Source organism: Tupaia chinensis, unplaced genomic scaffold, assembly GCF_000334495.1.
Source record: "Tupaia chinensis unplaced genomic scaffold, TupChi_1.0 Scaffold000104_1, whole genome shotgun sequence".
Taxonomy (NCBI): domain Eukaryota; kingdom Metazoa; phylum Chordata; class Mammalia; order Scandentia; family Tupaiidae; genus Tupaia; species Tupaia belangeri.
This window is the reverse complement of record NW_006159568.1, coordinates 1,443,546-1,467,249: the sequence shown is the minus strand read 5'-3', so window position 1 is coordinate 1,467,249 and position 23,704 is coordinate 1,443,546. Positions and strand designations below refer to the sequence as shown.

The following is a 23,704-nucleotide window of genomic DNA, read 5'->3' as shown; positions in this document are numbered from 1 at the left end:
GGAGAATGGAAGAGAAGGGATTGTGGCGTGGCCATCCCCCTGGGGGTGATTTCTTGCTTTCTGTCTCTCTGTCTCTGTCTGCCTTTCTGGCGAGTGCACACGCCCTATAACAAAGACTCCAAATACATATATATATATATATATATATATACATATAAAGCTGTGGGCACGCCATCTGGTACACAGTTCACTCTCAAACCATGGCAAATCCCCGCTATTATCTTGCCTTTGTTATGAGAGGTCTCAGCCTTTCCTGCCCATTGGAGCTAAAAATGGCTTCAAGGAATCAGAATTTGACAGATTGTCAGAGTTCGGAATCTGGCTCCCTCACTGGCTAGGTGTACATACATGGATAATTTCTTGAGCTTTCGTTGCCTCAGCGTCTCATCTGTGAAATGGGGTGTGAGCAGAACCTCTCTCAAAGGACTGTAGTGGGGACGAAACTAGCTCAGAAACGCACAGCCCTTAAAGCACAGTTGGTGCACAGTAGGTCCTGAGGGTTTCTGGTTTCCACCAGCTGCGTAGGAAGTACCAGTGAGGACTTTCTGTTGCCAGATGAGGAGCCATGAGCTTGACGACGAGATGAAGGAGAAGGGTCCCTACCCCTCAAGGAGCCCCTCCCCCAAGTGAGGGACACAGACCCCCCAGAAATGCAGTTCTGGTAGTGAAGTGGCTGCTATGATGGCGGCCATGTCTCAAGCAGTCCAGCCCTCTCGATTCACAAGTGACCAAACTGAGACCCCTGGTCCCCTGAGCACAAGGAGTCACAGCATTTAGCAACAGAGCTGGGAAGGACTCAAAGTGATTTTTCATATCTGGGCCTTTTCCCATGAGGCCCTCTGAGGAGGCTGGTGATTTTGGAGGACAGCTGGGCTGTTCTGGGCAAAGGTACGGGCTTTAGGCCACCCGGTCAATAGCACCAGGTGGCCCAAAGCCCACATCTGGTCATGGGCCAGGTGTGGGCAGTGCTGTGGCTACTGTTTAACCAGACAAGGCGCTGCAGTCCATTGTGAAGTTAGGGACCCAGGGGAAGATCCCAGCCCCAGCCCAAGCAGGAACCCGCAATGCCAGCCTGCTGACCATGACAGGGGCTGGGGAAGGGCAGAGGAGGTAGATCCAGGCAGACCCTCAGCCTGGAGGAGGGCTATCCAGACACTCTGGGGACACAGAGCAGAGAGGGCCTAGGGTCTGGGGTCTGAGGAGGTAGAAGCACCACTAGTGAGGGACCCTTTCCAGTTCTGCAGAAGCAAATGCTCATCTCTTTGGTTAGAGCTGTCCAGAGGCAGAGAGAGGGGAGAAAGAGGAGTAGCGCTCCTGGGCACAGAGCATGTCCAGGTTCACAGCCCCGGAAAGGAGGTCTCAGAGTCACTTTCGGATAAGAAGGTCCAGAGAAGCTTGGCTCACGCTATCAACAGCTGGGTGTGGTGGATGGAGCTGACTCACTCTCAGGGCTGCCTGGCTCCAGAGCCAGTGCTGTGCCCACTGGGTCCCCTGACTCAGTTGGGAGGAAGCCGCAAGTGCCGATGGGTTTCACAGCTGGCCAGTGGTGGTGGGGTGAGGCTGGGGAAGACTTGAAACCTCTGATGGGGGTGGATTCTAGAGTCTTGAGTCTCTATGACTCTGTGGCCAGGAGTGGATGGGGGTGTTGCAGGGGTGGACAGGGTACAGGCTAGCCGCTTGCATGGGGAGTATATACAGATCTCTCTCTCTCTCTCTTTCTTGCCCTCCCTCCATCTCCCTCCCTCCATTCTCTCCTTTCTTCTTTCTTTTACTCATTCATTCAGCAAGCACTTACTTGGATTTATTTATTTATTTATTTATTTTTATTTTATTTATTCATTCATTTATTTTAATTTGACCAGAGAGTACTTGGATTTATTATGTACATTGTCTCAAGGATAGAGAATAGATGGGAGATGGTCAGAATTAGAAGTCAAATAAAACAAGTTTCTTTCTTTCCTTTTTTTTTCCCAAGAGAGAGATTTTTGCTACAGGGTGTGTGCACTCACCAGAGAGATATAAAGTGAGAAATCACCCCCCAGGGAGCATGGTCACGCAGCAATCCCTTCTCCTCTGTTCTCCTCTTGGGATCTTGGGCATATAGACACACATGGCTGGTGTGAGTGTTAAGCCGCTGAGTTTGGGACACGAACTATGGTTGACTATGTGGGAATCCAGCAATGTAACCATTCCACCATCTGCTGGTCCCAGGATAAAACAAGCATCTAGAAGCCCACAGCCTGAGTGGGAGATTAGATGGGAAGACAACACCTATAGCATGAAGTGGAAGCCATGAGTGCTAGAGAACTTGGGAGGCTAAGATGGGATGAGGCAGGATGGGGAAGGGGAGAGGAAGACTCTGGACCAGCGAAGTGAGCAAAGAGGCTGTGGCCACAGTTCTGGAGAAGGGTGATAAGACCTGGGCTAGATGTTCAGAATGACCTATTGGCTATTTACACACCTGGGCAAGTCATGGTATTTAGGAACCTGTTTTGCAAAAACACATACTTGCCAAATGTGGCACTGAGTCACAAATGGACCTAGCAATCAAATGATGGTGAAGGTTGTTTTTTTTTTTTGGTTGGTTTCAACACATTAGTAGGTTGCAAAATTAATTTAGTGGTTATGACCAGCATTTTATCAAGTGGAATGAGACAGAACAGAAATGAATTGAACCAAATTACAAATACCAAATGATGCTGAGCCTAGTAAGGGTATTTTTTGTGAAATTTTGCTAAACACATGTGCACACACACACACACACACACACTCACTGATGTGTGCACATCTGAACTGGGTCATGGAGGTAACTGTGTGTTGTGTGCAATACATACAACTATGACTTGCGCTCAAGCAACTTAAAAACATTGATCTGGTGGCACCAGCAGATGACGTAATGGTTACATTGCTGGACTCGCGCATTGGCGACTGCTGTTCAAGTCCCAGACCCAGTGGATTAAAACTCAGGCCAGGCACACGTGCATGCATGCCCAAGATCTTGAGAACAGAATGGAGGAGAAGAGGTTGTGGTATGGCCATCCCCCTGGGGGGGGGTGATTTCTCGTTTTCTGTCTCTTTGGCGAGCTCACATGCCCTATAGCAAAAAATCTCTCTGAAAAACAAAACAAAACAAAACAAAACCATCGATCTGGTACACCTCATTTTAGAGAGTAGGGAAGGGACTTGTGCAACATAGAGCGTAGGAATGAACGTAGGAATGAGCGTAGTTAATATTTACCTTGGATCTCTAAACTTGAACATCCTCAAAGCCAGAGTGACATATGCCCAATGACATGCTGGGAAATGTGTAATCGCTGGCTCTCTGAAAAAAAAATTGCATGTATCAGCATAGGTACATTATAAATTATTCTGATATTACAGAGCTGTCACTCACAACTGACACATAATAAAATACATGACGCACTTTATCCACCCAGCCAAAAATTTCATCTACTAATTAGTCCTCACAGAATGCTTTGATTGATTTTTGCTGAACCCTTGCATCTATAGCCAACCTACGACTGCAAATAAGGAAGAAGCATAGTGTGCACAGGGATGCTGGTTGACATTTTTATTTACTTCAGTGAGTAAGACAAATATGAAACAATGAAGTCAAGATGTAAGTCAGTTGACAGGAACTGCTTCTTCGCTGAATGAGATAAACGTTTTCCAATTCTATTAGAATATTTCTTCAATTTCTCCATGATGCAACGGCTACAAGCATAACATTTGTTTATTAGTAACGTTATCAACATTTTCCCATTACTTTCTAGACAATCTATAAGCTGAATCTTCAATTAAGCTCTAAGTTGCAGTATTTGCCAATTCCCATGGTGTAAATACTCTCACTAGGACTGATTTCAAGTGCATGATGTCACTGAACACAAACCTTAGAGGAAATGCACAGTAGCACACCATAGCTTAGTATTTCCTTCATACAGATATGACAAGTGTAAATAACCTCGGGGACACCGATAATAGTGAAAGGTGGCACAATAGTTAGGAAGTGGAGCTGGCAGGGCATGATAGTTGAAATGCTGGACTCCCACACAGCTGACTGCAGTTCAAGTTCCAGACCTAGTGGCCCAAAAATCACAATAAATAAATAAATAAAATGTTAAAAAAAATAGTTAAGAAGTGATGGATATTACCTTTATTATGTTTGTCTTTTACCTTATTTTTTTTATTGCACATTTATGTACTTTTTTTTTTTTTGAGAGGTTCTTGCTATAGGGCATGTGTGCTTGCCAGAAAGACAGAGAGAGACAGAGAGACAGAAAGCGAGAAATCACCCCCCAGGGAGGATGGCCACACCGCAATCCCTTCTCCTCCTTTCTCCTCTCAGGATCTTGGGCACCCAGCATGAGTTTACACCACTGAGTCTAGGACTTGAACTGCAGTCGACTACATGGGAGTCCAGCGACAGCCATTGTGCCAACTGCTGGTCCCCACATTTATGTGCTTTAATACTTACCAATAGTGGCACTAAACAATTGGCTTGCAAAATTCTTGATAGCATGACAGTTGGTCAGTTGGTTCTTCCAAGCTGTACAAGCCAGTCTCAGCACACCACTGTATCTACCTCTGAACGCCAAGGCAGGAGGCTGGGCTTCACTAAGGCAGATCAGGACTTACAGGTGGCTGCATTACGGGAGGCATCACATGGATGCACATACATAGTCACACACATACACACATCTCTTCCTCCTCTGCACTGAGCAGTGGAACCATCTCTTCTGCTGCCCATCAAGTGGCCAGCATGGTGCTCACTGAGCTCACCATGTGGAACCAGAAATCAGCCTGGGTTGTGTGATATTTCCTGGTCATTGTGTCTCACTGGGCCTCAGTCTCCTGAGGAAAGTTTCCATAGAATTGAATCAATGTTCCCTGAGTCCCTCTATGCCAGGCTCTGGGCCAGGCTCTGGTAATCAGCAATGACTCAGCCCCAGCCTGGAAGGCCAGGGGAGTTCCAAGAGACCTCATGAATCAAAGCAGGGGAGGGGAGGAGGGAAACATGAAGGAGAACCTGGCTCCCAGCCTTGCCTCCCCCTGGGCAAGTCACTAAGCCTCTCCTGGCTTCAATTCCTCATTTTAAAAAGGGGCTAACACGACCTACCTCATAAGAGTCTTAAAAAGATTAAATTGGCTAATACAGAATAATAGAATGCCCAGGCCATAGCACCACACAGAAGTGTGGCATCAGTCAACGAAAGCTACTATCAGATGTTCAGCTGAGTACTGTAGAGTGATCATGTTAGCACCAAAGGAGGCAGGAGTGTAGGGGACCATCAGCAGGGTGAGGGGTGGGGAGAAAGGAGGTGGAAATAGATAACTAGGCTCTAGATGAAGCAACTCTTTGTCACTCCTTGGACTGACTCTCATAGCTTTCATATTAAACTTTTTTTTTTCTTTTTTAAGATTTTTGTCATAGCGTGCATGTGCTTGCCAGAGAGACAGAGAGACAGAAAGTGAGAAATCACCCTCAAAGGAGATGACCACACCACAATCCCTTCTCCTCCATTGCCCTCTCAGGACTGGGCACTCATGCACATCTGCCCAGTGTGAGTTTCCAGCTTCTAGATCTGGGACTTGAACTACAGTCAGCCATTTGGGAGCTCAGCGCCTTAACCACCATGCCACCTGCTGGCCCTATAATTTCTGCATTTTAAAGACTCCGTATATCTTGCAAAATGAATCCAGTTTATACCATACCCACCAGTGAATGAACCCAAGTCTGTCTTACCCTTCACTAATGCTGAATAAGTTACTTTGTTTTAAAAAAGTTTTTATTTATTTATTTATTTTTAAAATTTACGTTTAAGTTACTTTTTAAAACATTTTTATTTATTCATTAATTTATTTTAATTTGGCTAGAGAGAGACACACAGGGAGGGGGGGAAAGGGACGAGAAAGTGAGCCACTAGATCTGAGACTCCAACCATGGTTGGCCATATGGGAGTGTCCAGCACCTTAACTACCACACCACCTGCTAGTCCCTACATTCAAGTTACTTTTGATAGTTCTCAATTTATTATCGGGTTGTCAGAAAAGTGATGATGCATTTTGCACAGAAAAACATGTCATGACTTTTCCAACTACTCAATAGATAACATAGCATTTCCTCTTAATTTCATTACTAGTAATTTTCATTACTAGTTAAATTTTAAGTATTTATTGAATAATTGTATCTTTTTCCTTCATCAGAGGCTTACTAGTCCTTAGATATTTTTGTTTTAGTGGTGTGTCTCTGTTTACCTTTATTTCCTTTTATTTTGAACACTTGCATCAGAGAGGTTCCATTAACTTCATTTCCTCAGGAGTCAGTTCCTCTGTTGTTGACTTTTGGGCTCCCTTTTGTGGTGTAGTCTTTCTCCCGGTATCTGACGGTCTTTGATTGTGTGGTTCTGTGTGGCTAGGATTTCCACTGGACTCTCTACTGCCTGTTTGCTCTGGGGAGGGTGGTAGCTGCTGCCATGGCTAGTACTAGGCTTGCTTTCCGGGAAGTGGAGTGGAGGTGAGATGCTGTGTTAAAGCAGGGACTTTAGTAGCTGGTCTCTGGATACTGAAGCTCCTGGTCCCTCTCAGGTGCTTCCCATGATCAGGGTCCTGCCCCTCTGTGCTAGTCCTGGAGTCATGAACATCATGTCATGGCATCACTGTCTTACTTCCCTCTGCCCTCCACACCTGTTCCTACCTACTCTCTTCTTCCACGTGGATATCATGTCATCTGGTAATCTAGTTCAAACTTGCCATTTCAAACATCTTGTTTTACAATAATTACTTATCTAGATACCTAACATTGTTTTTACTAATTTCTGTCCCTGATAAGTTAGCAGAAGAGGGAGAAAACTCGGACAGGGACATCTTGCCTCACGGCCCTCTCCATGGGACCACAGTTCATCATTCTGTGGTAGGATATCAGCCCGTTCCACTTCCACTTCTTGTACTACAGGCACGGAGCCCTTCTGTGTGGACCCACCACCTGTGCCATGTCAGCTGCTGCTAGCTAGTTATTTATTTATTTATTTTTAGAGGATTTTGCGTTAGGGCATGTGTACTCCACCAGAAAGAGTAAGAGACAGAGACAGTGAGAGGGAAAGTGAGAAATCCCTCAAGAGAATTGGCCACACTGCAATCCCTTCTCCTCCAGGGATCTTGGGCACGCATGCACACACTCCTGGTATGAGTTTCAAGTCACTGGATCTGGAACTTAAACCATGGTCAGCTATGTGGGAGCCCAGCGAGATCACAGTTGGGCCATCTGCTGGCCTGCTCTTTATCTTTGATATAGTCCTAGTTGCTCTCCAACAATCAGAGTCTTCTAGCAGTTTCTATTTCCCCAATAGATTCCCTTTTTGCTTTCAAGTATAGCCATATTTTCTTTCTTCTTTCTTTTCAGCCATCCTGAGGGTTTTGTATGGGATGAGGAGACTGATGCGTGTGCCCAGTTTATCTTCCTCCAGACAGAAGTCTGACTGTTACAGTTCTAATCACATTTCTGACAGCTCACATTTCAACTGCCCCACAGCAGCACTTACTGGGTATTTCAGATCCACGCTTAGACACAACCATGGAGAAATGGGATTTTAAAGAATTACAGGTACCAGCAGGTGGCATGATGATTAAGGGTACTGGATTCCCACATGGCCCATGGCAGTTCGAGTCCCAAACCTGGCAGCTTGCTTTCTCACTTTTCCTCTTTCTCACTCTGTCCCTCTGTGGTCAAATTAAAAAAATAAGCAAATAAAATTTAAAAAGTTGTAGCTGGTCTCTGGATACTGAAGCTCCTGGTCCCTCTCAGGTGCTTCCCATGATCAGGGTCCTGCCCCTCTGTGCTAGTCCTGGAGTCATGAACATCATGTCATGGCATCACTGTCTTACTTCCCTCTGCCCTCCACACCTGTTCCTACCTACTCTCTTCTTCCACGTGGATATCATGTCATCTGGTAATCTAGTTCAAACTTGCCATTTCAAACATCTTGTTTTACAATAATTACTTATCTAGATACCTAACATTGTTTTTACTAATTTCTGTCCCTGATAAGTTAGCAGAAGTGGGAGAAAACTCGGACAGGGACATCTTGCCTCACGGCCCTCTCCATGGGACCACAGTTCATCATTCTGTGGTACGATATCAGCCCGTTCCACTTCCACTTCTTGTACTACAGGCACGGAGCCCTTCTGTGTGGACCCACCACCTGTGCCATGTCAGCTGCTGCTAGCTAGTTATTTATTTATTTATTTTTAGAGGATTTTGCCTTAGGGCATGTGTACTCCACCAGAAAGAGTAAGAGACAGAGACAGTGAGAGGGAAAGTGAGAAATCCCTCAAGAGAATTGGCCACACTGCAATCCCTTCTCCTCCAGGGATCTTGGGCACGCATGCACACACTCCTGGTATGAGTTTCAAGTCACTGGATCTGGAACTTAAACCATGGTCAGCTATGTGGGAGCCCAGCGAGATCACAGTTGGGCCATCTGCTGGCCTGCTCTTTATCTTTGATATAGTCCTAGTTGCTCTCCAACAATCAGAGTCTTCTAGCAGTTTCTATTTCCCCAATAGATTCCCTTTTTGCTTTCAAGTATAGCCATATTTTCTTTCTTCTTTCTTTTCAGCCATCCTGAGGGTTTTGTATGGGATGAGGAGACTGATGCGTGTGCCCAGTTTATCTTCCTCCAGACAGAAGTCTGACTGTTACAGTTCTAATCACATTTCTGACAGCTCACATTTCAACTGCCCCACAGCAGCACTTACTGGGTATTTCAGATCCACGCTTAGACACAACCATGGAGAAATGGGATTTTAAAGAATTACAGGTACCAGCAGGTGGCATGATGATTAAGGGTACTGGATTCCCACATGGCCCATGGCAGTTCGAGTCCCAAACCTGGCAGCTTGCTTTCTCACTTTTCCTCTTTCTCACTCTGTCCCTCTGTGGTCAAATTAAAAAAATAAGCAAATAAAATTTAAAAAGTTAAATAAAATAATTCTAAAAAAAATAAAAAAAAAAGAATGACAAGGGAATATCCCAGGCTCATGGACTTCCCAGAGGAGTGCTCTTCATTGAGACTTCTGAGGGAGAAGCAGGCCCTGGCCAAGGATGGGGCCCAGGAGGTGGCTGGAGGATGGTGCAGGAGTTGGGAAGGCCATGAGCAAAGATCTGGAAGTGAGACAGTGTGCTGTGGTGGCATTGTGGAAGTCAAAGGAGCAAGAACAACATGTGGTAGGAGTTGTAGAGCAGAGGCGATCACTTTCACAGGGAAGCCGTGACGTTGCTGCCATGTTTCAGACCTGAGACCCTGCCAGCCTGCTCTGCAGACAGTGAGGTCTGGAGAGGATTCAGGTCTGCTCTGTAGCCCCTAACCTCTCACCTGCCCCAACAGCCCAGCTGGTGCCTCTTGACTTTGTCCACAGGAAACCATACCTGAAAGCAGTTTCCTGTGCCGCTAATGAAGCTTTAGTCTTAGCACCCCTCAGTTCCACAGGATCCTTCCAAGGGTCTGAGGGGATGAGAGGGACACTAATTAAATGTTCACATGCCCATAGGTGTCCCTTGACATGCAAAGAAGTGAGATATTTTTGAAGTTCTCCTTTTAAAGAATTTATAAATTATAAAAGTTTTGAGCCCCAAAGAACCTGAATCTGCCCCTGAATGGATCATCAAGAAATAAAGGATTCAATTAGAAGAGAAGTTGGGTGGGCAATAAAGCTGGAGGGAGAAATATGGAAGAGTAATTCACTTAGGGACGACACAAGTGGGCGGCCCCAGGTTCTGAGAAGGCATAGCTATAAAAGAGCAGCTCCTCCTAGTGGGCCACAAGCCAAACTCCTGACAGCAATGTTCCAGACGTCAGGGCCAGTGACCAGAGCAGTAACTAATGACCTGAAGGTGATTTGGGGCTGTTTTTCAGGACCAGGCAGCTAAATGGCACCTGTGCCAACTCCGTGGACATGGAGCTCTTCCTCCATTACTCCCTCATCCCATCAGTAAGTAAAGGCGAGGGTGGGGGCTGGGCAGTTCCTGCACACAGATGCCCAAAGACACCTGAGTGAGTTAGGGGAGAGACATCAGCCGAGTTTCCTACTGAGATCTCCACTCAGTCTCGTACATTATGCCCCAGGGACCCAGGCAGAAGGTGGCTTTTATGGGCCCAGGAGGCCCAGGAGGCAGAGAGTAGCTAGAATATGCAGAAAATAATATTTCAGACAGAGGGAGAGAAGTGCAAAGGCCCTGTGGAGAGGGAGAAGGGAGAATGTGAGGAATGGACAGGGCCAGCCTGGTGGAGGGGAGAACTGAGGTGCAGTCTAGGGACTAGGTGGGGCCAGGCCACCCAGAGCCCTGTGGGCCTCGGTGTTAGGAGTTCTGTCTTCATTCTAAATACAATGAGAAATAATTAAAATAATTCTATCGGGAGGGCAGTGTGATCACATTGATGTTTTTAAAAGATCACTCTGGTCACAACATGATGATCAGGTTGTAGATGAGCTAGAGAGGATGCTGGAAGACCAATTAGAAGACTGTTTCAAGAGTCCAGGTGAGAGGTGACATTAGTTCATTTTTGAATGATGGCCAACTCAAGACATTCAGGAGCTAAAAACAATAGGACTTCATAATAGGTTGGGTATAAATGTTAAGGAGAGGTTGAGGGTGAGTCTTGGGATTCTAACTCACACAACTGAAAGAATGGTGGTGGCTATCATTCACCAGATAAGGGAAATTAGAAGAGATTCAGAATGGGGTGGATGAAAGAATAGGGCCAGGAGGAAAATCATAGGTTCCATTTAAGACATGACAAATTTGAGAAACTTTCAGGACATCACAAAGAAATGTCAACTATGCAGTTGGATGTATGGTTCTGGAGCTCATAGGCAAGCTCTGGGCTGGAGATTCACATCTGTGAGTCTCCTATGTATGATGGCTGTTAAAAGCATGGAGTGGGATGGGATCACCAAGGAAGAGAAGATCAGGGAAGAAGAAGACTGGCTCTTGGACTGAGCTCCAAATCTAGGGATTGGATAAAGAATGTTCCAGACATGGAGACCAAGAAGTGGAGGATCATTAGGAAAGCATGGCTAATGGAGGCCTAGGGAAGAGTGTTTAAAAAAAGAGGAAATAGTCAACAGTGGAATGCTGTAGGGAGAGCAAGTTGTATTTGGGCTTCAGGTACATTGGACTGAGCCATGAGGGGGTCATGAGTCATTGTCCACAGCTGTATATTGGACTGAGCCATGAGGGGGTCATGAGTCATTGTCCACAGTGGTTTTGGTGGAGCAGTGGGGGGTAGATGCCAGGCTAAGGGGTTTGAGGAGCCAGTGGGAAGAAAGGAAATTAGATAAAGTGTAGACAATTTCTAGAAGTTTCTGGCAAAGGACAGAGAGAGAATGAGCATCAAGTATATGATTATGTGGCTGAACCTGCAGGATAAAAGCAAAGAAGCATTTATAATCTGATAGTTATTACTGCTTTCGTACAGATGAGGAAACTGAGGTTCAAGAAGTGAAGTCTCCCTCTTGGTCAGTATGTGGGACAGACTAGATTTGAATCTATATCTGCTCAGGGCAACACAAAAGAAAGCTCAGGACAAAGCATTCTGTTAGCTCCAGGGTCCATGCAGCCAGCTCCTGACTCTGGAGTGTGAGGTGTCACAGACATTCTGAGTGCTCTGCTCGCTCCTTGGGCTCTCTCTCTTTTTTCTTTCTTTTTTTTTTTTTTTAAGAATTATTTATTTCATTTTATTTATGTATTCTAATTTGATGAGAGAGAAAACGAGAAAGAGAGAGAGAGACAGAGAAAGTGAGAAAGCATGTCTGGGACTCAAACCGTGGTTGGTATGTGGGAGTGTCCAGCACCTTAATCACCATGCCACCTGCTGGCCCCATCCCTGGGCTCACTTTCAGTGAGACCACTGAGGCCACATTGAGGGTGAACATGTCCAATGATCCTCTCATTTTCTCTTACAGCTTTTCATCATTTTGGTCTTATCCTTCCTCCAAAGACGAGAGGAGCGTAGACGGAGAAATGATACCTTTTACCTCCTGGGGAACCACTTCGGAATCATCGTGTGAGTTGGGGCAGGGTCAGCTCCTGCAGCTTGGGATACCCTGTAGTTGGGTATCCCAACATACCCACCCCCTCCGCCTCCACCCACTGTGCACAGTTCTGCTCTTTCCTGTTCCAACCCAAACAAAGCTCTGAGAGTTCAGAATTGGCTTCTGAGTCCTTGCAACCCTCAGCCTCCAGGGACTGCCTAAAGACACTTGAAACAGACTGGAAAAGGCCTTTCCACACTTGGGACTATGCCTACCTAAGGAAGCAGCAGGGGGAAGTTCCCTGTGACTAGAGGAGCAGTGTTTCATGTTGGGATGGCGCCATGAGTAAAACACTAGGCAATCCTGCTGGGCCAAGGGAGCTTTCCGGACCTTTCTAGGTTTGCCATTCTGAGTCTCTGTGTCCCTTATGATACTTTTCCTTGTGCTCTAACTGTTCGCATCTCTGCCTCATTGCCCCCATCGTCATCCCCTTCAGCAGCAGCAGTATTACGCTGTTAGCGTTCACTGCACACTGTGTGACCAGGCACGGAACCATTTGCTTGGTTTGCATTCCTTTGATGGTCCTCTTGCCAATCTAGCATAATGGAGGTTATTATCCTTATGCAATGACTGAGAAAACTCAGGTTCAGAGAGGTTAAGCGTCTTGCCTAAGGCCACACAGCAAACAAGAGACGAGAGCTTTAACTTGGATCAAATTGATATTCTCTCTGACCCCCACAGTGTCATACCGTGAACAGAATCAAACTGTGGACATTCTGAGGGCTCAGCCTTGGGCCCTACAGAAGGGAGAAGAAGCTGGGATATCAGGACCAAGCTGGGAACAACCTGAGCTGCGGGCTGTGAGGCCCATTCTGGACACCATTTACTGGGCTGTCTGTCCTTCCCAAACTGCCAGGTCTAAGATGCATTGGTAGGGCACAGGAAAACAAGGAAGCTGATGGATAAAGATCTTTGGCTCTGCCCTGGGCAACTGGCACACAGGTGCAGAACTTTACAAGAAGTAGGAGCTCCATAGCAATTCCTCCAAAGTGCTTTGAATTAAATTAATAATGGCATAATTGGCTTTCTCCCTAGCCACTTTCTCATCAAAACCCCTGCTTCACTAAGTAATTTTGCCATACTGTCCCTGCTGAATAATAACCTCACACGCATGCAGGGCAGTCCGCAGCTTATAAAGCAGTTCTTCATTTGCCACACATAATGACTGATGTGAACAGAGGAGGAGTGTCCCTCGCCGTTTTAAGATGGGGAAACTGAGTTTCAGCTCTTAAGCACCTCATGCGGGGTCTTGATTAGAATTCAATTCATTATAATAAAACACATGTCCACAAACCTACCCCAGAGCACCTACTCTTTCCGAGGTCCTGTGCTAGATTCCCATCCCAGAGGCATTTATACTTTACTAAGCACATGGCAAGGAGGTGTGCCAAAATAGGACATGAAAGTACTGAGGGACACGGATGAGGTGGCCGGATTGGGAGGGAGTGATCAGGGGGCTTCTTAGAAGACGTGCTCCCCAGCCTTAAAGGTGAAGACGAACGAGCAAGTGGGCCTCCCTGCTACAAAGCCAGGCTCGCCCTGCCAGCCTGTGCATCCACTGAAGCCCAGTTCAAATGGGCCTTTTCACTGGGAGAGGCTTTTCTCTTTTCCCAAGTACAACTGAGTACTTGGACCTAAACAGAGCTCTCTTAGTTAGAAGGAACAGGTATCTACTCAAGTTTGTTCATCCTAAAGGAAAAGGAAGTTTTTTTTGTTTTTTTTTTTAATAATGATTTAATTATTGTTATTATTACTTTTAATTTGCTATAGTGTATGTACACTCATCAGAGAGAGAGAATGAGAGAAAACAAGTCACCAGGTCCAGGACCCAAACCGTGGTTCGTCATGTGGGAGTCCAGTGCCTCAACCACCATGCCAGCTGTTGGCCCCAGGAAGAATTTTTTTTTTTTTTTAAGATTTATTTGCTACAGGTGCACATGCACTTGCAGAAGAGACAGAGTGACAGGTCGTCAGGTGGGGGCCCGGGTCCTCAACCCCCATGCCAGCTGTTGGCCCCAGAAAAATTTTTTTTTTTTTTTTAAGATTTATTTGCTACAGGTGCACATGCACTTGCAGAAGAGACAGAGTGACAGTGAGAGGAAAAGTGAGAAATCACCCCCCAGAGAGGATGGCCATGCTGCAATCCCTTCTCCAGGAAAGGAAGGAATTTTAAACAGTTACAGAGCTCTCATAGAACCCAGGAAGACAGGCTTGTGGGAACAACGCTCGTGAGATGGGAATCTGTGGGAGCACTTGACCCGCTCTGTCCCTAGGGTCCCCCAGCACTGTATTGCCATTATCTTCTCTGCCATTTGACTCAGGACCTCTGCTTACCTACAGCTTTGGTTTCTTTCTAGCAGTGACTCTGATCCTGGTGTGATATGCCCTTTCAGACCAGGACTTCAACAGCTAACTGACTCATCTCCTCAGGGGCACAAACCCTGAGTAGCCCATCCAAGACAGGTGGGCACCTATGGTCCAGTCAACTGTGGCCAGAAAGAGATGAGCACATAGGAGAGGCAAGTTTTTTCTTTTTCTTTTTAAAGAATTATTTATTTTTAAAATTTTTATTATGATTATTCATTTGTTTTAGGGCACATGCACTCACCAGGGAGAGGGAAAGTGAGAGAGCAAGCTACCAGGTCCAGGGCTTGAATCATGGTTGACCATGTGAGAGTCTAGTGTCTTAACCACCCTGCCACCTGCTGGTCCTGGGTAGACAAATTTTTACCTCTACTTTCTCAGGGTTTTCTGGTTGGGCCTGAGAATTAAATTGATATAAGACAGATCAATAGGACAAAAGCATAGACATTTATTTAATATAAGTTTTATGTGATACGGGAGCCCTCATGAGAAAATGAAGACCCAAGACATAGTTAGAGTTGGTCACAAATATACTGAATTGAGCAAAGAGCAGTAAGTGCTAAAAAAGTAACTAAATGATGTGCAGACACTCCAAGATAGCAGTTATTTTAATAAAGTCTATATGGAATTCTCTTGGCCTCAACTTCACATCATTGATGATAAGATGTTCTTTTCCTTCAGAACCGGAATGGCATCTTCCACATGGGTATTTCATCTCTTGTTTTTTAAGGAGCATAAAGGTCAGAGTGATCTTTTTCTACCTGCTGTTTTTTATTTTAAGTGTCTTTAACTCAAAATAGCTAACATGCCAGAGTGGTATATTTTGGGGTGACCTATCCTTTACTCCTTCAATTACCTGTATTGCCAATGATACTCAGACCTACATCAAGGACACTGGAAGAAACAATCTTCATAGAATGATACTGGGTGCAGAGCCAGGGTCCCCCAAACCTGTCTAGGACACACTGCTTGTTTTAGTCTCCCAAATCATACTGTCTGTGTCTGTCCTAGCCTAAACTCTTGTCACCTTGCTTTATGTCATGGCTACTAGTGTCCTTGCTTGCACTCCTCACTAGACCCAGAGCTTGTCTTCCTCACTTTAGTACCTTCTGAACCCATGCCTTGCCCCAGGCCTGGCACAGGGGGCCTCAGGAAGTGTCTGTTCATTCTCCCATAATTCCTTCTCAGGGTGGAGATGACCCGTGGGAATGTTTCAGAACCACCCTCTGATCTCAAAGCTGTTTCTGTTGTTCACAGGCCTCTGGACTTCGTGGGCACGTTTAGCAACCGATGGTCCTATGGAGTTGCCTTTGGGGCTACAGCCAACAAGGTCATGTTCTTGTTCTCAGAAGGCTACCAGCCCCTGCAGGTCCCGCAGTGGGCCCAAGGTACTGGGGCTGCCTCACACCTGCTGGAAACTTCACTGTGGGAATTCTTGCTCTCAGAGACCATGTGGCAGCGGTTCTCTGGGATCAGGGGATGGATTTTGTGAATGGTCATGTTCTTCCCAGACTGTAGTTTGCCCATGGTCAATGTTTACCCCACAAAGCCTCAGCCTTGTTGGTGGGGCTTTTGCTCAGTTAGATTCCGGTCCTTTAGACATCACAAAGGCTCAGGAGGAAGGCTTTTCCTCACTTGCCCCCCAAAATTCTCCTGAGTCATAACCCTGGCTGCCTTCTTGATGTCAGTGAACCCTAGAATTATCCCTCAAAGAACAGTGTTTACTTACTTCTTTGGCATTTGGTCTGAGGCCTCATCTTTCCCCATTTCTACCTGAAGCAGCAGGTCAAGTCTACAAATTCAACTATCCCTTATACGACAATTCCCAGATTTCTCTGTCCAGCCTGGTGTTCTTGGACTATTCTCTAACGGACTCCAAGTTTATATAATCAAATGCCTACCAACCTCTCAGTCTTCTGGGAAATGCAAGCTAAACTCAAAACAATATACCAGTGCATACCTCTTTGAATGAATCAATTTGAGAAGTTTTGACAAATGTTTTTCACTTTCCCTCTGCTTCTTTTTCCTCAGCTGGTAATGTCAAGTGGGTCTAGTCACCTAGAGTGTTGTAGGCATTGTCTGTAGGCCCTTGGTTTTGCCATCTCAGTGGCTCTGTCTGCTTCTATGGGAAAAATTCAGGGAGATGAAAACGTTTTGCTGCTGCAGCTGCTGTTCTCACGGCAATCATTTTTTAGTATCGCTCTTTCCTGTCAGCTCTCCACCACTCGCATTCACACAAACACTGACCAGCTGCAACCAATCATTACCCGCCCTTGGAATGAGGAGCATCCTTTCTTTCCAGTTTCTCTCCATGTTACAAACTCCTGCGTGTATTATAATGCCTTGTGAAATGTCAACATCTTCAGGAAGTCTTCCTTGATGCCCCAGCCCCAGGTGAGGCCAGTGGCTTCCTCTTTGTCCCTGCAGCGGGTTGAAAATGCCTCTGCAAAGTAATTCGTACCACTGACTTTCCAGCTTGTCTTCCCCACTGGACTGCCAACTTCTGAAAGCGAGAACCTTGTCCATTCCTCCTGGCTCAGGACCGGGCTCTAAGTAACCACTTAGTCAAGACCATCTTGCGTGGGAAGTGTGCACTGGACCCTGTTAGGCCATTTCAGAACTAGCTAGTGGCAGCATCAAGACCGTTGTCTTACGTAACAGGTGCACTATAGTTGACGTGCGATTTGTGTACATCCCGTCTCTCTGTATTGCTGTGGTATACGTGTAGCACTTGACTCTCAGCAATTTCTGTGTGTTCACTTGTTTATGTGGTCTGTCTCCACCTGTCATACTGTGAGCTAATCAGGTGAAGGGACCAGGTCTTCTTATCTCAATAGTAAGGCCAATATCTGGTACAGATTAGGAACCAGCAAGGGCCAGTTCCATAGCACAGTGGTTAAGCTCTGTCCATAGAGAGCAGAGCCCACACAGCCTGTTGTGGTTCATGTGCTAGCTCTGGTAGCTTGGCAGTGATACCACCAGGTACATGTGTGTGCCCAAAATTCTAATGGGAGGGAGAAATGGAGGAAAAGAATTGTGGTGTGATCGTGCCCTACTGGGGATACTTTCTCTCTCTCTCCCTTTCTCTCACACACATCTCTGGTGAGCACATGCACCCTTTGGTAATTAAAAAAAAAAATAGAGACAAACCTGTGAGAAGAGGAGCTCAACAGTGTCTCTGGCCCTGTCTCTTCCAGCATTTGTGCTTCTGATAGGAGGTATCGAAGTTGGCCTGTCCCACTTCCCCTTCTTTGCCTGCCTCTCATCGGAGTTCCGGCTGGTCAGTTCCATCCTTGGCTTCAGTTACTCTCTGATCTGGTAAGATGAACTCTGCCTGCCCTTCCAGATCCCTTTGGGCATGGCTGAGCATTGGACAAAGGGCTGGATGTTATCTGTGAGCTCCTTCAGATGACATCTTTTCCCAGACCCAAGGCTCGCAGTAGGGCGACTTGTCCAAAGTCACATTGGGGGCTCTGTTGGGGCTGTATCAGAGACTTCAGAATATCAGGCCAGCTTTCTGTCCACCTCACACTGGCTACTCATGGTTAGAATATTCCTAGAATGCAGGGATTTAGGAAAATTTATTTCTGTAAACTGGTGAGGGTCCTATTAGGGAAAGTGGGAGCCTCATTCAGTGTTTGTTTTTTTCTTTCTTTTTTCTTTTTTTTTTCCCCTCTTAACACTGTCATGGCTTCTCTTGGGAGCCTCAAAGAATATTCACATGCCTTAGGTTGGTAATTAGGGCCATCACAGTTTGGCCTCTTCTTTTCTCCCAATCCCTCAACAATGTCTAGCACACACCTGCAGTCATGCCAGACTCCTACATTCCTTCACCTGTCCACTTACCCACTCAATAACTATTTTATTACATCCCCTCCGTGAGCCAGGAAATACACTGGAAAACAAGGCAAGCCCTTGTGGATCACATGTTCTGGCCTCTGTCTGCATGTTCCCATTCCCTGTATGGGTCACCTTTACCAGCCTGGTCTAGTGATAAAATATATGCTTCTGCTTCATGGGCACTTAACTCCCACCAGGAAAGGGAGTGACCTTTATGTTGAGCTCTGTGCCCTCAACACCAGGCACCAGACCTGGCACAGAGATGACACCAGCTGGGGACATTTATTGACTGAATAACCCCAGGAACCACTTTGCTACCCAACTGCCAAGGCTCAGTTCCTCATCTCCAATTCCCTTACTGGGCTGCCTCCCCATCCAGGATTTCTTATGGAGTAGGGGTTCTCAGGCTCAGTCTGTCAGGGGTAACTGCCTGGCAAGGGACTCACAAGCAGCTAACACATCAATAGCTACCATCCTGAAGTTTTTAAGTGACTTGCACTTTAGGAATTGAAGTTAAGAGTATCCAGGGTTCCGTATAGAGTAATGTCATCTCATCAGCCTCCGATAGACCTTTGATCAGAACAGAACAGGGTGATGGGAACTGCTCAGCAGTCTGAGAACCATGAAAGCATACTGAATGGTTGCACGTGACCAGGAATGTGTGTTGAGTGGAGGATAAAGCATCAAAGCTCATGACTTCAGAGGCTGTTTCCAGTCAAAGTCATGTAGAGGCAGAGAGAGCCTCAACCACAGAGCCAAGAGCCCTGGGTCCTAGTCCTGGCTCTGCCAGGGCCTGTGTGTATGACAGTCGGTCAGTCCTGTGACAACTCTGGACTTCTATCTCCCACCTGAGTGATGAGGTGAGCAAGGATGAGATCTCTCAGGGCCTTCCTGCTCTGCCTCCATGGATTCTGATTGTACATGAGGGCTTATTAAATGAACTTCGTGTATATTTACTTTGGCACAAGCGAGGGTGCCTGACTGAGGAGAGATGTACACGGGCCTAGAAATCAGGCCTCCCTAGGGGAACAGGTAAGACTGGGTTCTGGCTATTTTATAGGGGCTGCTCCTGGGGTGATGCTGGGAAGGAGTCCCAGTGTTTCAAACCCTGTTTCTGTCCCTACAGGTTTGCTGTCACTGTTCTTCAAATTTCACAGTGTCCTTCTGGGCAGGTAAGTCCCACTCGCACTGACCTGCACTTAGGGCCCTCAGTCACATGACCATGGCCAGTTTGCTGTGTGACTTTGGACAATCCTCTGTCACTCCGTTGCCTCAGCTTCCTCATGTGTGCAAAAGGGGAGGTGGGGCTGTTCATGATGGTTCTGTCTGTATGAACCTTATGTTATTGGGGTGCTCATTCACAGACATGCGCTCTCCCAGTTGGTCCTCGCAGCAGCCACGTCATCAAACCTATTTCACAGATGTGGAAATCAGGGCCCAAATGTATTGAATAACTCATACGAAGCAATGGAGTTGGCAGTTGAAGCCAGGTCTGGCTGACTCCAAAGCTCAGTTTCCCCCTTCAATTAGTCCCAGTTTCGTTGTTTGTACAACAGGAGATTTGAACTACAGATAGATGATTCCCTTCTAAGTTTGCTATGCATTGTGACCACAGTTGGTGGAAACTGACTTATCTCCTTAGTCCAAGACTCAGGAAAAGGAGAAAGCTGAAATAGGGGTGTCAGGCTGCGTCTAGTGATGCTACCAGGAGGTGCAGGGAGGCAGAGAGGTCACCTGGGCCAGGAGCCCATGAGAGGCTTGCCAAAGCTTTCCTGGAGCCAACAACTCTGGAGGATTAAAGGAGTGTCCCAAAGAGAGATCCAGTGGAGAGGGACTAGAAAAAAAGGCTTGAGGGCTGGGCCTTCCCTCCACTCCTACATTGGAATTGAGAGCATATGGCCCCCTTCACTACTGACCACAGCACTTGAGATTCCAGATCACAGTGCTTTCCTTGAAAGCTTTCAGTTTTCCAGAGGTGCTTTTGATATTCAAAATATAACTGGAGGAGAGAGCAGTTGCTTCTATGTTCAGAGTCCCTGACATCAAGACCTACTGTGTGCTAGGAGTTGTACTAGGCAGAGTCCCAGTCATTAACCATTGAACCTCAAGACAGCTTTTGAAGACACTGTGCTAGTGTCTCTCACTCACTGATGAAAAGGTGAAGTCCAGAGGATTATGTGACCTATTACAATAAAAAATCATGAGAGGGCCAGCCTCATAGTGCAGAAATTAGTGCTGTAAAGAAGAAGCTGGATCCCACATGGCCAGTCGGGGTTTGAGTCCCAGCCCTGGCATCTTGAGAAATATGCTAGGCACATATCCTAGGATGCACTCTCCTCTCATGAGAGCCTGTGCATGAATGCATCTGCTAGCAAAACAAAACAGCATGGGAGTGGAACTCAGATGAAAGAATAGCATGCAAATTGCTCTCATTTTCAAAAACATTCACTGAGACATAAAAATGAGACACTGGAGAGAGTCTGAGAGGTCAAAAATTAGGGGAGGGAACCAGCAGTTAGCATAATGGCTATGTCGCTGGACTCCCACGTAGTCGACCGCGGTTCGTGTCCCGGACTCGGTGGCTTAAAACTCACGCCGGGCGCGTGTGCGTGCGTGCCCAAGATCCCGAGAGGAGAATGGAGGAGAAGGGATTGCGGCATGACCATCCCCCCTGGGGGGTGATTTCTTGCTTTCTGTCTCTATATTTCTCTCTGTCTGTCTGGCGAGCGCATGCGGCCTATAGTGAAAACCTCTCCAAAAAAAAATTAGGGGAAAATTTAAGTTAAGTTTGGTACATCCAAATAATGCAGTGTTAAAACAGATGCTTCCAAACGATTTATAACCACATTGAAAATGATTATAATATATGCAATGCATATAGATAAAGATATAGATAAAAGACACCGTAATAGTGACAGTGGTTATGTCTGATCCATAAGCATAATCAGAGAGGAGGATGCCGGGGAGACACAGGCCTCCATAGCCCGTGTGCCTCAGTCCTACACCCTGACATCACAGTGGAAACTATGATTCTGGAAACGTAATGAAACATGAAACCAACCAATAGACTGTGAAAGATGTCACCGAGTATTCGTCTTAAAATAGGGAATATTTTTCATCAGAATGAAATCTTTTTCATCAAAAAACACAGAAAAACAATGAGGACTCCGTTGAGAGACCTGTTCTTCCATCAGCCTGTGTCGTGCCCTAACTTATAGGCTATTCTCCTGCCCTTCCTTTCATTTTCTCTGTTTCTCTGTTTTTTTTTTTTTGTTTTTTGTTTTTTTTTTTTTCCAGGTTCTTCCTGCAGTCTACCTACCTATCTCTGTCTCCCTTTCTAATATTTCCCAGAAGGAAAATCAAAGTCATGAAAGCCATTTTTTTTTTTTTTTGGGAGAGATTTTCACTGTAGGGCGCGTGCGCTCGCCAGACAGACAGAGAGAGACATAGAGACAGAAAGCGAGAAATCACCCCCCAGGGGGGATGGTCACGCCGCAATCCCTTCTCCTCCATTCTCCTCTCGGGATCTTGGGCACGCACGCACACGCGCCCGGCGTGAGTTTTAAGCCACCGGGTCCGGGACACGAACTGCGGTCGACTACGTGGGAGTCCAGCGACATAGCCATTACGCCAACTGCTGGTTCCCATGAAAGCCATTTTTTAACAAAAGGTTTTTGCTGCAGGAAATGTGTGCTTACTGGACAGACAGAAAGAGACAGTGGGAGGGACAGTGAGAAATCGCTCCTCGGGGGAGATGGCCACGTTGCAATCTCTTCTATTCTCCTCCCGAGATTCTGGCACACATGCGACACGCTCTGCGTGATTTTCAAATTGCCAGATCCAGGACTCAAACTGTGGTCGGCCGTGTTGGAGTCTAGCACCCCAGTCACCTGCTGACCCCAAAAGCTGTTCTTTTCCTTTTTTTTTTTTTTTTTTAAGATTTATTAATTTAATTTAAATTTAATTATTTTAAAATTTGTTATAGGGTACATGCACCCACCAGAAAGAGACAAAGACAGAGAGAGAAAATGAGAAAGCAAGACACTAGGTCCAGAACTCAAACCACAGTCAGCCATGTGGGAATCAGTCCAGTGCCCCAACCACGACGCCACCTACTGGCCCCCCGAAGGCCATTTTTATAAAGTAAAATGGAAGTGCTAAGACCTGAATCCAGGCTGTTGGCCTCTACATCCAGTCTTGTACTGATGGTGTAAGGCTGGGAAACAGGAACTGGTGATTGAGGGCTAAGCTCCAAGAGGGTGGGCCTTGGTGGGGGCAGACTGAAGCGACAGCTTCACTAGGTAGCCTGGCCCTGCCTGCCTAGAGCCCAGGATCCACACTCACTTCTGTTGCAGTTTGTGGGAAGGTTCGAGGCCCTGGTGTTCTACTGGCCCTCACTGCTGTGCCTCCTCTTCCTGCTGGGTCGCTTCTTGCACATGTTCGTCAAGGCTCTGAGAGTCTACCTGGGCTGGGAGCTTCAGGTGGTGAGTACTGAGCATAGGCAGTATGTGCCCGATCGGTTTAATCATCACAGTAGCCCTAGGAGGTGGGTTCTGTTATTATGTCTTGCATTCTGGATTCCAAACCTCAGAAAGAAAGCAGTGAGTGAGTTGCCTGAGATCACCCAGGTGATCTGCCGCAGAGCCAGAAGTGGGATCCAGACAGTTCCGTTGTGAAGCGTCTTAATAACTATCACATACGACCTCTCTGGCTTAGGGCAAATGACTCCCGCTTTGAGGTCACACTGGGATTAGGATAGGTCTTTCTCTCCTCTATACGTCGCTGTTGTATGATTATATGTAAATCAGAAATCACAATCACACAGTACTATTGAAGTTCATTTTTTTAGAATTATTTTATTTAACTTTATTTATTTACTTATTTCAATTTGACCAGAGAGGGAGGGAGGGAGAGAGAGAGAAAGTGAGAAAGCTAGCTGCCAGGTCCAGACTCAAACCATAGTCAGCCATGTAGGAATCCAGTGCCTTTAACCACCACACCACCTGCTGGCCCCTAACGTTCCTTTTTTTCAAAAGAATTATTTTGTTTATTCATTAATTTATTTTAATTTGACTACAGAGAGACACAGAGAGAGAGAGGGAATGTGAGAGCAAGCCACCAGGTCCAGGACTCGAACCACGAGTCGGCCATGTGGGAGTGTCCAGCTCCTTAACCATCAAGCCACCCTCTGGTCCCCTGAAGTTCCTTTTTTTAATGTTGAAACAAGAGAATGAGTAAAATAAACAGCTGTTCACTGAAAGTAAAAATCTGGAATCTGGAATATTTCACTCTTGATGCAATGGCTTGAGCTTTCATGGAAAATCATTAACTCTGTAAGAGAAAGAAAGCTTTACTAAACGGGCTGGTACAGTGAGGAAGCAGAATTGTGAAGGGAGGCCGAACCTCTGGC

General features: G+C 46.2%; 1 protein-coding gene across 3 annotated transcripts in view; it reads left to right on the top strand.

Annotated features, from left to right (window-relative positions):
• The window catches only part of LOC102469808 (stimulated by retinoic acid gene 6 protein-like), a 46,666-nt gene that overhangs the window by 2,755 nt on the left and 20,207 nt on the right, over positions 1 to 23,704 (top strand). Inside the window, exons 1-7 of one of the 3 annotated variants that reach the window (XM_027770029.1) lie at positions 8,635 to 8,816; positions 9,912 to 9,987; positions 11,962 to 12,062; positions 15,712 to 15,842; positions 17,652 to 17,772; positions 19,421 to 19,466; positions 22,650 to 22,778. In XM_027770029.1, coding sequence (XP_027625830.1) covers positions 9,952 to 9,987; positions 11,962 to 12,062; positions 15,712 to 15,842; positions 17,652 to 17,772; positions 19,421 to 19,466; positions 22,650 to 22,778 — 564 coding nt within the window. In that variant the 5' untranslated portion in view covers positions 8,635 to 8,816; positions 9,912 to 9,951. Of the gene's footprint in view, positions 1 to 8,634; positions 8,817 to 9,911; positions 9,988 to 11,961; positions 12,063 to 15,711; positions 15,843 to 17,651; positions 17,773 to 19,420; positions 19,467 to 22,649; positions 22,779 to 23,704 lie in introns of those variants that run through there. The other 2 variants (XM_006143721.3, XM_014586008.2) reach the window with 2 other exon arrangements.